General features: G+C 43.7%; 1 protein-coding gene across 1 annotated transcript in view; it reads left to right on the plus strand.

The window, feature by feature from the left end:
• DCP1A (decapping mRNA 1A) overlaps positions 1-16572 on the plus strand; it is a 64946-nt gene that overhangs the window by 42356 nt on the left and 6018 nt on the right. Inside the window, exons 6-8 of the mRNA XM_055343697.1 lie at positions 2017-2130; positions 13148-13900; positions 15972-16037. Coding sequence (XP_055199672.1) covers positions 2017-2130; positions 13148-13900; positions 15972-16037 — 933 coding nt within the window. The remainder of the gene's footprint in view (positions 1-2016; positions 2131-13147; positions 13901-15971; positions 16038-16572) is intronic.

Raw genomic sequence — 16572 nt, forward strand, 5'->3', positions numbered from 1 at the left:
GTGGTGAGTGCACTCAACTTTTTCCAAAACCCACCTCGGGGTCCAAGTCCCTGCTCTGCTGTGTTGGGTACACTTGGACCCAAGCTCGAGCTTGTAAATAAACCCTCGTGTGTTTGCAAAACAAACAAACCAAAAAGATAAATTACTTGAAATAGAATTGGTAGATCAGGGACACCTGGGTGGGCTCATTGGTTGAGTGTCTGCCTTCAGCACAGGGCGTGATCCTGGGATCCTAGGATCGAATCCTGCATCGGGCTCCCCACAGGGAGCCTGCTTCTCCTTCTGCCTATATCTCTGCTTCTCTCTCTGTGTGTCTCTCATGAATAAATAAGTAAAAAATCTTTTTTGAAAAAATTCGTAGATTGGGCAGCCCCAGTGGCACAGCAGTTTAGCGCCGCCTGCAGCCCAGGGCGTGATCCTGGAGACCTGGGATCGAGTCCCACGTCGGGCTCCCTGCATGGAGCCTGCTTCTCCTCTGCCTATGTCTCTGCCTCTCTCGCTCTCGCTCTCACTCTGTGTCTCTCATGAATAAATAAAATAAAATCTTTTTTAAAAAATTGTAGATCAAAAAAAATTGTAGATCAAAGGATTTTGACATTTTTAAGGTTTTTACCAAATATTGTAAAATTACTCTCAGGAAAGTTTGTGATTGTCCATTCCCCTCCACCCCCAATCCCTACAAATACTGGAGTGTCATCAGCAAACAAACTCCAAGTAAACCTTCCAAGAATAGTCCTGCATATGAATAAAAAAATTTTGAAGTTCTAAAGACCTTTTAAAGCATAACCCATTGGGGATCCCTGGGTGGCTCAGCGGTTTAGCGCCTGCCTTTGGCACAGGGTGCGATCCTGGAGCCCCAGGATCGAGTCCCACGTCGGGCTCCTGGCATGGAGCCTGCCTCTCCTTTGCCTGTGTCTCTGCCTCTCTTTTTCTCTATGTCAATCATAAATAAATAAAATCTTTAAAAAAAAAAAAAAGCATAACCCATCTTGTAGCTCATGTTGAGTTTAGTATAGGAGACTCAACTGCCCCCAAAACCACATGGGCCACGGGAGTACATGCCATAAGTCAGGGTGGACCTGACGTGAACAGAGCCTGGCCCTTCATCAGAATGTCACTTGCAGCTCAGCTCCAGCCAGTTGTTGCCAAGGTATCCACTTTCTTCTCTCTGAAAATAACAAGCTGGGATTTTTATGTGCAGACTCCCAATTTTAAAAATGTTTCTGAACATTTTATACCTTCTGTTCTAGGAATTTGCTGTGAACAATGTTTTGAGCTTTTCTTTGATACAGTTTAATTCCAGGCATTCTCCATAATGTGTTAATACAGGTTGATGGTGGTGTTGCATAAAGAGGTGAAAAATAAGATATTTCATAAGCAAGTAGAATAGTTGAAGGGGGTTAAGAGGTATAGACAGCCGGTTATAAAACAAGTAAGTCACGGGGATGAACAGTACAACAGTACAGGGAGTGTATCAGTAATGTTGTAGTAACTCTGGTGGCCACACTTAACCTGATGGGCACTGTTGTGGTATGTAGAATTGTCTAATACTTCAGTAATAGATGTTTTTAAAAAGATATTTCATAGGCTTTCCCAGGCTCTTTCACCTCTATGTAAATGGATAACAGAGTAAAAGGTGTTCTGAAATAAGGATTAAGTCATTTGAAGAGAAAAAAATGCCTCTTAGCCATTCTTTTAATATTGGACTGCCTAACACTGTGGTGTAAAAACAAACAACAAAAAAAACTAAAAAAGATCACTAGATGGACATGGAATTATAAATTTTAGAGACTAAAGTTCTATTTGGGCTATCTGATCCAGCATCTAGTGAGCATTATTCACATCAAAACAGATACACAAATAGTTTAGAACACTCAAGAGACCGGATTTTAAAAAAAAAAAGCCCTAAACTTCAGTCAAGGGACATGTTACTTTTGACTGCATAGTACATATGATGTTTTGCTAGCCAAATAATAGCAAACTTTTCATATGATATACTTTTCCTTTTAATTTCAGAATCAGATGGGTGACTCCAATATCTCCAGCCCTGGGTTACAGCCAAGTACTCAGCTCTCCAATCTGGGAAGCACCGAGACTCTAGAAGAGATGCCATCGGGGTCACAAGATAAGGTCTGTACAGCCAAAGCTCTAGCTTTGTCTAGGGTAACAAAACACAATATTATTTTGTAAGGATATTAGTGTGGTATAAATTTGTCATTTTTCTGTCAAGGGTATACATATGGGCAGCAGCATGCTAACATCCGCTCCTGGCATTTGTACTCTTTCCATTTGGATTTTACAGGAGCCTTCACTCTGATTGTAGAGCTTTTGCCCTGGCTATACCCCCTTACCCGTCCTTCACCCAGCAGCCAGAGTAATACTAATTATACATAAGTTAGATCATGGCGTTCCGTTGCTTAAAACTTTGCAGTGATGTCCCATCTCACTTGAATAAAAGCCAAGGCCATGCCAATGGTCCACCAGGCCCAACCTGATCTGGCCCTCTGACCCCTGCCTCATCTTTTCCCACTTGCCCCAGCCTCAATGGATCTTCTGCCTTTCCACAAATGTGCCAGACTTGTTCCTGCCTTGGGACAGGCCTTTGTACTTGCTGTTCCTTCTGCAAAGAATATTTTCCTCCTAGGTGGGGTTTGTTCCCTTTATTCTTTCAAGTCTCAAGTGTCCTCCATAAAGGTGAGGCCTTCTCTGGTCACCTAGTTTTAAGTAACGCTCCTTCCATACCCTGTCCTGCTCTATCTTACTTTCTCCCTACGGCCTCACCAGTTAACATGGTTTGTGGGTTTTTTTACTGTGCGCACTGTGTCTCCTCTTTGCCTAAATGTAAGCTCCATAGGGGCAGGCAGTTTTGTAGGCCTTTGTTCATTGCCATATTCTCAGCACCTAGGATTTGTAAATACTTGTGACTGAATTAGTTTTCTTTATAGCCGATGGCTTAATAAATGAACAGATACCGAGTAAAACCCATAGTTTTTTTTTAATTTTTTTTTTTATTTTTATTTATGATAGTCACAGAGAGAGAGGCAGAGACACAGGCAGAGGGAGAAACAGGCTCCATGCACCAGGAGCCCGACGTGGGATTCAATCCCGGGTCTCCAGGATCGCGCCCCGGGCCAAAGGCAGGCGCTAAACTGCTGCGCCACCCAGGGATCCCAAACCCACAGTTTTTTAACTGATCTTTTTACTTTGAGATACAGATTCACATGCAGTTATAAGAAATAATATGAAAAGATCCCATGTACCCTTTACCCATTTACCCACTGATGACACCTTGCAAAATAAAATACAGTATCACAGCCAGGATATTGACAAAATCTGCCCATCTGGTTCACATTTCCTCCGTTTTATTCACATTCATTTCTATGTATATGTGTATGTGCATGTATGTATTTATGTGCGATTTTATGTCATGTATAACTCTTGTGTATCCACCACCACAGTAAGATACCAAAGACTTACATTAACACAAGAGTCCTTCTTATCACTTTGTATTGTCACACTAACTCCCCTGTCACCTTCCTGCCTTTCCCCTCCTCCCATCCTTAACCCTGGCAGCCACTAATCTATCCCTCATTCTATAATATTTCAAGAAAGTTATGTAAATGAAATTATATAACCTGCTGGGAGTGTCTTTCTTCACTCAACATGATTCTTGGAGATGTCATTGAAATTATTGGGTTTATCAGTAGTTTGTTCTCTTTAATTCTACTGCCCAGTCAAGTGGAAGTGCCAAAATTTGTTTTACCATTTTTAACCATTTGCCTGTTGAAGGAACATCTCGGTTGTTTTCAGTTTTTAGCTATTGCAAGTAAAGCTTCTGTGACCATTTGTGCAGGTTTGGTTTTGTTTTGTTTTTAAAGATTTTATTTATTCATGAGAGAGAAAAAGGGGGGCAGGACACAGGCAGAAGATGAATCAGGCTCCATGTAGCGAGCCCAATGTGGGACTTGATCCAGGGAACCCAGGATCGCGTCCTGGGCCAAAGGCAGGCGCCAAACCACTGAACCCAGGGATCCCCCTGTGCACAGGTTTTTATACACAGATTTCCATTTCTCTGGGATAAATGCTCAGGAGTACAAATGTTGGGTCACTTGGTGATTCCATGTTTTAGTTTATTAAGAAACTGCCATAAAGTTTTCCAGAGAGGCTGTACCATTAACATTCCACCAGCAATGTATCCATAACATTTTTAAGTATTTAGATGACAATTTGAGCCAGATTTTATGAACTACATTCTCATGCTCTGTTTTTACCATATTTACATTTAGAGTTCATATTTACATTTAGAGTGCTATGTAAAATAGAATTTTTACAAAACATAATGTTGGATGAGAGAAGGAGCAGCATCCCTGTGTTCCTTGTGGTCTGGTTTATCAGCTCTGCGTGTTCAGTGGGCCAGCCATGTCCCCTTTTTGATTCATGAGTCACTTCCCCATTCCTTTTTGAATCCTGGGGTTAAGGATTCTTGCACTGCCTAACTCTCAGAGTTATTGTGAGAACCAAATGAAGGAACAGACTCAAGACCCAGAGAACCATTTAGAACACAGGCCTTGGGATAAATGGGATTTCCTGTTACAAATCCATATTATAATTAAAACTAGGCTTAGGGAATCCATGCCTGTTTTCTGAAAAGACAAGAAGGTTACCAGTGCTATGTCCGATGTTCGGAGCCTGGCCTGAGCACTGCAGCAGAGCTGGCTCACCTCTCAAGAGTATAGCAGGTGCCAGGCCACGCTCTTCTTGGCTAAATGGATATTGTAGTAGTTTGGAGCAATAGCTGTTGCCACAGCCAGAGGAACAAAATGAGGCAGCGGGGAAATGATAACTATACAGAGATTTCCAGGCAATTGAGAACAGGCAAAATGCTCTTACACTTGTTTCTAAGCCTGGTGCTAGCATAATTTTTATTGTACAGAAAATAGCTCTTCACACGGTAACACAAATTATAGAACCGTGGGATGAAAGTAGCATTAGTATCACTATTGTATGTGCATGAAAACTGAGACCTGGGCTAATTTTGTAAAAATGTAGCTGTTTTAGGATCTGAGCATTTTCTTACTGGAGTATAATTAACACATAGTAAACAAATTTAGATCTTATGTGTAAACCTTGTAATTTTTTACAAGTGTAACTTTCAAACATTGTAACTACCACCAAGATCAGGAGATAGAAAACTTCCACCACCTTAAAAGCAATAAAAACTGAATTCATTTGCCACAAAAGGGCAACTGCAAGGAAAAGGAAATCTTAATCATTAAGGTTAAAGAAGGGTGAGTGCGATGACCTGTGCATGCTCGACATTTCAGCAAAAGCACCAGTGATGGATCTGTGGACACACAGTTTTGAAGCAGGCACTCAGAGAATTAGAGTGTCTAAGGAGCAGAATGCTGATGTTTGTTCCTCCTTCATTTGCACATCCTTCTGAAAAGTCCATTTTATAGGTCACAGTGACAGAATTTTGTAGAATATTGGGATCTGGATATTTTCAGAAGCCATGTGATTGACTAAAATCAGCTTAAATCCATAATCAGCCCGTACAACACAGTACACTTGTTTAGTAACACTGCCATCTGGTGCTGAGGAGCAAGTAATGCTATCAAGTCTTAATAGTATTAAATTCTATTTCAATTTCATAATTCACTTGCCAAAATTCCCTTGGGACTATTTCCCTAGTACATTTTATATTGTTTTTTGGTTACTGAGGCTAAGAATATTATACATAGGGGCCCAAGTGGCTCAGATAGTTAAGTGTGTGCCTTCAGCTTAGGTCATGATCTTGAGGTCCTGGGATCAAGCCCCATGTTGGGCTCCATGCTTAGCGAGGAGCCTGTTTCTCCCTCTCCCTCTGCCCTTTCCCCTGTTTGTGTATACTCTCTCTCTTTCAAATAAATAAAGTCTTAAAAAACAAAAAGAAGAAGAAGAAGAATACGTAGCTCCTGGTGTGCCAGGTACACTGACCAGGTAGAAAATCAGATATGGGCACCATAGATCCAGACAGAAATAGGAAATTCCCTAAGTGGCAGGAGCTTAGGGGTAAGGTGGGGTGAAGAAGGAACAGTGTAAAGCCTGAAACAGTATACTAGAATTTCGTTGTGCACCATAGCTACCATTGCTCCCTGAATTCCACTTCACAAGGGGAATGATCAGACTAACACTTGATGGAAGATATTGCAAAACATAGAATTCATACATAAACGAAGTATAAAATTCTCCTTTTCTATGGATGAGGGGAGATGAATCCATGATTAACTAAGCCCAACTACTAGAGCAGTGTGCCATGTTTCTCTTGTCATGGGCAGAGAAGAGAGGAGGGTCCTCAAATGCAGAGACTATAAAGCTTTTGTGTGGAGAAGCATGCTCTGTTCACTTGCCTCTTGTGACTGATTCAACTAGTTATACATATTTCGAAAAGTTGGTACAGGGATCCCTGGGTGGCGCAGCGGTTTAGTGCCTGCCTTTGGCCCAGGGCGCGATCCTGGAGACCCGGGATCGAATCCCACGTCGGGCTCCTGGTGCATGGAGCCTGCTTCTCCCTCTGCCTGTGTCTCTGCCTCTCTCTCTCTCTCTGTGTGACTATCATAAATAAATAAAAATTAAAAAAAAAAAAAAAAAAAGAAAAGTTGGTACATTTTAACCTGTAGCCACTTGGTTTTTCAAGCCACAGATGTACCTCTGTTTACCAGATGTCATTATCATCATCCAGTTGATTAGGTAATCTAGAATATACTTATTTGACATCTCAGTACAGGGGCATAATGGTTAATAACATAGACTTATCGTTAGGACTAGGTTGTACTTGAGTGTCACCTACAAGGTAGCAGTGATGATAATAGTACCCTCACTGATTAATAGAGTAATGCATGTGTAGTGCTGAGCACAGGGCCCCCACGTGGTGAGCATTCTGTCTCTGGTCACTTTTCTTGCGCTGGTAACCTCATTTATCCCTTATGTGAGATTCCTTTGAAACCCTACTGGCCTTACCACGAATCCTATTCCAGAGAAAGTTTGAGAATGTTTCTGTCCTGGCAGAAGTTGTAGGGAAGCCACATGGAGAAATCTGGAAACTTTCTGCTGCTTTTGCAGTCAGGGTTCAGAGCTCTACAATATGGATTCATTTTTATTTTATTTTATTTTTAAAGATTGTATTTATTTATTCATGAGAGACACACAGAGAGAGAGAGAGGCAGAGACACAGGTAGAGAGAGAAGCAGGCTCCACACAGAGAGCCCAATGTGGGACTCGATCCCGGGTCTTCAGGATCATGCCCTGGGCTAAAGGTAGACACTCAACCACTGAGCCACCCAGGTATCCCTGGATTCGTTTTTAAATGAACCATTAGAAATACCTTTTTGGAGGGCACCTGGGTGGCTCAGTGGTTGAGCGTCTGCCTTCAGCCCAGGGCGTGGTCCTGGGGTCCTTGGATCGAGCCCCACATCGGGCTCCCTGCATGGAGCCTGCTCCTCCCTCTGCCTGTGTCTCTGCCTCTCTCTTTCTCTCTTTCTCTCTGTCTCTCATGAATAATTAAATAAAATCTTTTAAAAAAATACCATTTATTTAAGTATAAAAACATTCCAAATGTATATGCAGGTAATTTTAATTGTTCAAAATCAATTTATGTTCCACTGAACAGATAAAAAATGCTGCCTGAATTGTGCCATTTTTTGAAGCCTAAGATGTATTTCATGTTGAATTTTCTCCATGTCCTGTGGTGGTGGTGGTGGTGGTGTTTTTAAAAGCCCGTGAGCAGAGTATGGGGTGGTAGCAGGCTCCATACTCAGCACAGAGGCCGAGTATGATGATTCCACTTGATTCCACTATCCTGAGTTCACAACCTGAGCCAAAATCACTTAAAATCACTTAACCAACTCATCTTCCCAGGCACCCACCCTTTTCATACAACATAAAAATATTTGTATTCTTACCTGGGAAACACTCAAGTTTCTGCAAAATAGCCCCAATGTGGTCCGTATTTTTCAAAGTATGTCAATCTAAACATTGTTTTGTGTGTGTATATACATATATCTGAAACAAAAATATGGTGGTAAAGATCTACATAATTTGTATTAACGAAAAAGAATTAGCGTAGTTTTCAAGTACTTTTTTGCCAAGCTATCTTGACCATTTTGTTCTAATCATAAGGTATATAAAAAAGAATTAACCCAACTCAAAAATGGACAAAGGACTTGAATGGTCATTTCTCAGAAAAGATCAAATGGCCAGTGTGTTGGCAAGAAACACAGGAGGTTTCTAGAGAAACCAGAACCTTCTGGCATCACTGGTGGGATGTAAAGTGATGCAGCAGTTTTGGAAAACAGTCTGGCAGTTCCTCAAAAAGTTAAATGTAGGATTACTGTATGACCCAGCAATTCTATATTCCTGGGTAGATATCCAAAAGAATTGAAAACAAGTATGAAGACAAATACTTCTACGCTAATGCTCACAGCAGCAGCATTCACAATAGCTGAAGGGTGGGAACAACCCAAGTGCTGATCCTCAAGTGAATGGACAAATATGCACACAATGGAGTACTAGTCGGCCTTTACTTGTAAAAGGAAAGAAACTCTGCTACAGCATGAGTGAACCTCAAGGAGGTGATGCTAGGTGAAGGAAGCCAGTGACAGAGGGACAAGTAGGATGTGTTTGTTGTTGCACAGCGTACCTGGAGTAGGCAGATTTATAGGAACGGAGAGTCGAGTGGAGCTGACGGGGCCATGAGTGAGGGTAAGATGGTGGTTACACAGTAGTGTGAGTATCCTGAGTGCTGCTGGGTTCTACACTTCCATACAGTTACAGTGCTAACTTGCGGTACATATATTTCAACAGGACTTTTTTTTTTAATTCATAGAGACACAGAGAGAGAGAGGCAGAGACACAGGCAGAGGGAAAAGCAGGCACCATGCAGAGAACCTGACATGGGACTCGATCCTGGGTCTCCAGGATCACCCCCTAGGCTACAGGCGGCGCTAAACCGCTGCACCACCAGGGCTGCCCAGGACTTTTTTTTTTTTTTTTAAAGATTTATTTAGCAGTTGAGCGCCTGCCTTCGGCCCAGGGTGTGATCCTTGAGTCCCAGGATCAAGTCCCATGTCGAGCTCCCTGCATGCAGCCTGCTTCTCCCTCTGCCTATGTCTCTGCCTCTCTGTGTCTCTCATGAATAAATAAATAATTTTAAAAATAGCAGCCCAGGTGGCTCAGGGGTTTAGCGCCGCCTTCAGCCCGGGGCATGGTCCTGGAGACCCGGGATTGAGTCCCACATCAGGCTTCCTCCATGGAGCCTTGTTTCTCCCTCTGCCTGTGTCTCTGCCTCTCTCTCTCTCTCTCTCTCTCTTTGTCTCGTGAATAAATAAAATCTTTTAAAAAAATAAAAATAAAAGATTCATTTATTTGAGAGAAAGAGATAAAGTTCGTGTGCAAGTCAGGGGGGCAGAGGGAGAGAGAGAATCTTGAGCAGACTCCCTGCTGAGCACAGAGCCTCATGGAGAGTTCAATCTCACAACCCCGAGGTCATGACCCAAGCCGAAGTCAAGAATCAGACCCTTAATTGACTGACCCACCCAGGTGCCCCACCATAACTTTTAGAAATCCGAGGGAGAAAGGAAGTATGTCTGTGTCATCAGTAGACCTTTATCATGCCAGAGATCAGAAGTGAATAAATCATAATGTTGTTCACCTGAGGAGATGGAACCTGTGCATTACTAGTTATGTGGCCTGGACAGAGAAGTGTGTCCCAAATAAGAATTCAGTATCTTATTTTGAGTTATGTTGAATGGATTTGAAATCTTAAACAACTGTCATCAGGGAATGACAGGATGATTTATAATAGCTCAGCCTTGATAGCCCATCAGGTGGTAGTGTTATTTTACATTATGGGAATATGATATTCCGGAAGGATTTGATGAATTTTTAATATCCAGTATGTATTATTTGATGTTGTCTAAAACATGCAAACACAGATTTATCGTGACTGCTGTTAAGACTGTCTGGTATTCATATAATGATTGTAATAGCTGACTTCCACTTAGTGAATGCTTGTTGGGTACCAGACATCATGTTGAGAACTCCGTTTTCACAGCAGCTCTGTGAGGTGATTGCCACAATTGCCCCTGTTTTTCAGATGAAGGAACTCAATACAGAGACTGTTATTTCCCCAATTAACAGCTGGGAATTGAACCTCAATCTTTGATTTCAGACTCTAAGATCTATAACTTTTTCAGAAGTAAAAACATAAATTAAACCATATACATTCTTTTGTACTTTTTTACCTTTACAGTTTATAATGTATGTTAGTGGTACTGCCTTGTATTTGAAGCGAGATCCTGAATCTGGAAAATCCCTTCAGGTGCTGGGAAGTGTTGTGACAAGGTAGTCTTACTAGTCTGACTCTACAGCATTGTTAATAGGGAGTCTGAATCTGCCGTTTGAGAATTCCTTCACTTAAACAAAGCCTCTCGTCACAGTAACTTGCCAAGATACATTACATTAATTCTTTTTATTGAATATTTTCTAAGAAGAAATGGTTTGGTATGAAATTACAATTTTTTATAACTGGAGGAGGCTTCTGCGTCTTCTCCACTGCTGTTACTTTGCCCCATCTACATTCTCCTCAGCCCTGCCAGCCCCTCTCACCTAACAGGTGACATGAGAGACTACAGTGGCACTCACTTACCTTTCCGTCCCTCATAAGCAAGCTCCCCTGCATCCTCCATCCTGGGTGCTGGCCTCCTTTCCTCCATGTCCCTCCTCAACAAAGGGGACCCCTCACACCCTCCCCCTGAGAACCTGTTGCCAGTGAGTTCCCTCTTCCCTCACCCTGCCCATCCCAGCACTGTACCCAGGGCATCTGCTAAACCGCACACAGGTGTCCCACCCACCCTCCTTTACAAAAGTTCAAATGAAGTCCACTTCTGCTTTTAGGGAAGACCTGTATCAGTACCTGTCTTGCTGACCAAAAGAAATCCAAAGAGGACTTTTGCTTTAATGAAAAAAGATAAAAAGCAAAAATAGCATCTGGTGTTTGTGTGACAGTGGTACCCTGCTCAGAGAGAGTGGTCTGCTGAGCCCCTGCCCTGGGAACCACTCAGCATCCCAGCAGCAGGCGGCGACAGTTTTGACTTGGGTCTGCGAGCAACCTATGCTTTGTCTCTATTTATTCTGTGCATCTGTTAGCAAGGTATGTTCTGAGGTCTCAGAAAAGCCAAAGAGATGGGCACCTGAGTGCTCAGTCAGTTGAGCACTTGGTTTCAGCTCAGGTCATGATCTTGGGGTCATGGGATAGAGCCCCATGTTGGGCTCCATGCTGAGCACGGAGTCTGTTTGAGGTTTTTTCCCTTTCCCTCTGTCCCTCCCCCCTTGCTCATTCTTTCTTGCAAATAAATAAAATGTATTTTTAAAAAGCCGAAGAGAAGTTACTTTGGAGTTTAGAAATGCCCCCAAATTTTCCCTATGAATTAATAGTAATTGCTGCTTCACTTTCTATCATTTTGGCTTTTGAACATTTTCTAGGAATAATCCACTTTCAGATAGCAAGGGAACCCTGTAATTGTTGATCTCACGAATAAAACATTTCCCTGGGAAAATCTGTGCTTTTCCTGCAGAAATGTCATACCATGCTGCTTTCATTCTTCTTCAGATGCAGTGTAGTTTCAGACCTTTATAGGCCTTCTGATGTACTGAAAACCGTGTGTTTCATTCAGTGACTTGTCTTTTTCCACGTAAACATGTATCTGAGCAACTAAGTAGTCCACATACGTTAGTAGTCCCGTATATCAAGGGGCACCTCGATGACTCAGTTAGTTTAGCGTCCAACTCTTGATCTCAACTCAGGACTTGCTCTCAGGGTTGTAAGTTCAAGCTCTGTATTGGGCTCCATGCTGGGTGTGGTGCCTACTTTAAAAAAACAAAACATGTTGAGGCTGCTTGTGTTTTCAAAGTACTTAGGTTAGTCTCCCACTAGAACATAAGCTCTGTCAAAGTCTTTGTTAATTCCTACCATGTCCTTTGGGCCCAGGTCAGAACAGGCCCTGGCACCTTGTTAAGGTGAATATGGCCATAGTGCTTGAAGTGAAGGTACAGAAAAGCTCAGGAGTAAAAAGCATAAATATTTCTCCTTCAAATCATTGCAGTGGCATCAATAAGCCAGATCACTGCAATAGATGGAAACTTAACATTTTCAGACTTAACATGCTTTGTTTTTTCTTGAGGATTCTTTGATTTGATAGTAGAAAGGAGGAATGGCCTGCTGTTTACAAAATAGTTAAATTTGTTTTCTTTTACTTAAGACCTAGTCCCTTTTTTTTTTCTTTTTAAAGATTTTATTTATTTATTCATGAGAGACACAGAGTGAGAGAGAGGCAGAGACACAGGCAGAGGGAGAAGCAGGCTCCATGCTGGGAGCCCGATGCGGGACTCCATCCCAGGGCTCCAGGATCACGCCCTGGGCTGAAGGCAGCGCTAAACTGCTGAGCCACCCAGGCTGCCCGAGACCTAGTCCTCAAGGTGCAATGCCTAGCTTTTTATCAAGAACTATGAAATATAAGGGATGCCTGGGTGTGGCTCAGTGGCTGAGCGTCTGTCCTTGGCTCAGGGCATGATCCTGGGGTTCTGGGATCGAGTCCCACATCGGGCTCCCTCTGAGGAGCCTGCTTCTCCCTCTGCCTGTGTCTCTGCCTCTCTCTCTGTGTTAAATTTATTTTTAAATAAATTAAAAATCTTAAAAGAACTATGAAATATGAAAATAAAGGAGACATACTCAGCATTTGGTCCCTTTGTCCTCTTGAGGATTATTTCCTTCCATGTGTTACTGACATAGGGCAATTAAGTACTGTTAACTTTGTAATAAGATACTTGCCCCTTTACCTTACATCCATTTGCCAAGGAAAAGGGGGAATTCTAACACTCTACTGGGAGTCCCTAAAACTTGGATTTTATTATGAATACAGATTTCTGCCCACCAGCTGAGGGAGATGATTTGTCCTTAATCCCTAGCACATCTTTGGTTTGTTCTGGGTCCTTATTTTCCAACTCCATCCATCCTTCCTTCTGCAGACTGTTTTGATTGATGGGAAAGAAGTTTGGTTACACTGGTTTGTAAGAGATTTCTTCCATTGGGTGGTTTGATTTGTTTTTTCAGTCTGCTCCATCTGGACACAAACATCTGACAGTGGAAGAATTATTTGGAACCTCTTTGCCAAAGGAACAGCCAGCCGTCATGGGTCTAGATTCAGAAGAAGTGGAGAAGCTGCCAGGAGATGCCTCCCAGAAGGAGTCCAGCTCACTGCTACCATTTTCCTTTGAACAGTCAGGAGGAGTCCCTCCATCAGAAAACCTGGGTGTCCGTCCTGCTGCGCACCACCCAGTCCCACCTGAGGTCCCTGCCCCAGTGCTCATCACTCCTGCCTCCATCACACAGTCCGGTGAAAAACAGGCCCCAGGCTATGCCGTCCCCCTGCGCCCCGTGCTCAGTCCCACTCTACCAGCAGACGCTCCCACAGCACAGGTTCCCCCCAGCTTACCCCGGAACGCCACCATCATGCAGGCAGTGAAGACCACGCCAAGACAGCGGTCTCCGCTCCTGACCCAGCCAGTCCCTGAGCTGAGCCACACCAATCTGACTGCCACCCAGAGCCCCTTCAGGGCCCCACTGAGCATGACAAACACAGCTGGTACATCCCTCCCAAGTGTCGATCTTCTCCAGAAACTCAGGTTGACCCCACAGCATGACCAAATACAGACCCAATCACTTGGGAAAGGTGCCATGGCACCCAGCTTTTCCCCAGCAGCTGGCCAGCTGGCCACTCCTGAGAGCTTCATAGAGCCTCCCCCGAAGACCGCAGCAGCACGAGCCTCAGCATCCCTGAGCAACATGGTGCTTGCTCCCCTTCAGGTACTGGCAGGAGGCTGGGTGGCTCTGACTGGGTGGGGTGAAGCTACAGAGGCCTTGATGTTGCCTGCCACTAGGCAGTCCCTTCAAAGAGATGCTTGTTATGTACATCCAGGGCCAGAAGATGGGAAGTAAGGAGCCCTGTAGTGAATAGCCAGATCATTGGTATGTGGTGTTGTAACTCAGTTCCACTGTCCCAGATCTCTCAACCGATACAACTCAAGACACAATACCGGTATTTTCCCAGCACAGCGTCCATTGTAGGGGTTTTTGTTTGTTTCTGCGTGACAAGTCCAGGAGTCCGCATGTGACTCAGACCATAGATAAGATTATCCCCAGCTCCCTTGGTACTCACTGAGTGCCCACCTTGGGCCAGACACACTTAGGGTGCCATAACAGCATCCCAGATTTGGAGATATGGGGTCAAGTAAAACTTCCTAAGGAAGCTCATGTTTAGCTAAAATCTGAAGGCTCAGTAGAAGTTAGCCAGACCTTTCCTTAAAAAAAAAAAAAAAAAAAAAAAGATTTTATTTATTTATTCATGAGAGGCAGAGACACACAGGCATGTGTGAAGCAGGCTCCATGCAGGGAGCCCGATGTGGGACTCAATCCCAGGACTCTAGGATCAGTCCCTGAGCCGAAGGCAGATGTTCAACCACTGAGCCACCCAGGCATCCCAGCCAGACTTTTCCTAAAGGTAGAGAAAAGTGTTTGAGACAGGAAAACTAATATGTACAGAGGCCTAGAGATGAGTGGCATTTGCTAAATGTAAAGACCTGTATATAATGTGGCTGGATCTCCTATGGAAGGGACTTGGAGCCAAGGTCGTGACCGAGGAGCAGGACTTTGGAAACTATGTGAAGGAGTCAGTGGCTTGTTCCCAGAGCCCTAAGGGAGTCTTTCAAGGCTTTGGGCAGAGGTGGTGAGCAGGACAAGGAGAAGACAGAAGTGAGACCACCCTCAGGAAGGAGGCCAGGCGGTTACCCAGGCTTGAGCTGGTGGGGGCCTGACATTGGGAGTGTGGACAAATGAACAAGTGCAAGCAGTGGGACCTGCTGGTAGACTGAGCGTAGGGCATGAAGAAGTTTGTCCCTCAGTGATGGATGAGGCTAGTGAGTTTATAGATGAGATTACAGTGATGTGTGCAAGATCACACAGCTGATCACAGCAATAGTGCTGTTTGCCTTCCAGGATCTCAGTTCCATGCCCATTAATAATAATTTACAATCTTAACATTTCACCAAGTAATACTGTACAGAAGAGCCCATCATAATAATTGTATGTGATTTCTTAGTTAATGGACTGTGTTTTGTTCCATTCCTTTAAAATCTCGTACAGAAAGAAAGGAAACTTAGTGTCTTGGTTATACATTAAATTGTCACTTGGGAACATTTGTGTTGAGGTTATCTGCAGTGTTAGGAGAGGGGATGTTCTAACAGATCAGTAGTGCACCCCTGAAATGCCCCTGCTGCTCTGGAAGTGCAGGGCAGCAGCTCCAGGTTTGGGCCTCCGGGATGGCTCCCGCTCTCCAGTGTGCCTCCCTGCAGGGGATGCCTACCTACACGTGCATTTTCATATATATTTCATTTCATTGAGGACCTGGGCTTCATTGAATTTTAAATGAAATGCTTTTGCTCTACAACAAGAAGTTTTTTGTCTCCCAATGAATTAGGACAAAGTTTATCATATGGAGGTGTGCCTCTGGATGAAGACTGTTTAGTGCCACCTGTCCAGAGTTCATGCTGCATTATTGAGGTCTCATGCTGCCAGGATATGCCATCTCTACAGATTCAAGAGCAAAACTATACTTGGGTTCTACCTAGCTCTTAGACACAGGTTTCCATTCTTTCCTTGGAGACGCCTTGAAGGCTCTGCACACAGTCCTTTTCTTGGGGAAACTGTGGGGGTCAGAGGCTGTCCCAGTGCCCTCGCCCTGCAGTTGAGGGATTAGAATCTAGGAACTAATTAATGTCTGAATTATTCCTTATTGCCAAGGTGGATTTATCCGAGGTAGCTTGGAAATCTTCATTGAAACTTGATACATCTGTTCATCTTTTCTTTTTAAATGTTGCAGTCTATGCAGCAAAACCAGGATCCTGATGTCTTTGCCCAACCTAAGGTGTTATCCAGTGCCATCCCGGTAAGGACTCCTTTTTGTGAAGAACACATTCTATTTAAGCTCTTCTGCTGGGTTTGTGAAGTAAAACATTGTTGTTTGAGTGGAAGCTGGTAGCTTTCAAGGCTAGAGCCCCCTTAGATGCCCCTCCTAGGCCAGGCTGCCCTGCTCCCCAGACAGAGTTCATTGCTGCAGTCCCTTGAGCTTGCAGTCATCCTCTCTAGAATAATCCCTTCCCTGATCATACCGAGGGTAGGGTCAGCCAATGGGACTGGGTGCTTGCTCAGTATTTGTCAGCTGAGAAGCATGTCAGCCTGGCTTCTGTGAGGAGGAAATACTCTTTGCCCTGGAAGAGCTATGATGCCCTGGTTAAGAATCACCATGGTGCTCAGGCTCCCAGGCCTGCATGCTCTGTCCCTTGCTTGTTCTCCCCTGCCCCACTTGGTAAAAGTTGTCCCCACCCCTCCATTACCTACCAGCCTTGAAGCGCACACTTACTTTTTTCAGTTACTGAACTTTTACATTCCCATTTACCTTTGAGCATTTATACCTCTCCTCA

The sequence above is a fragment of the Nyctereutes procyonoides genome, unplaced genomic scaffold (assembly GCF_905146905.1).
Source record: "Nyctereutes procyonoides isolate TBG_1078 unplaced genomic scaffold, NYPRO_anot_genome, whole genome shotgun sequence".
NCBI classification, from domain to species: domain Eukaryota; kingdom Metazoa; phylum Chordata; class Mammalia; order Carnivora; family Canidae; genus Nyctereutes; species Nyctereutes procyonoides.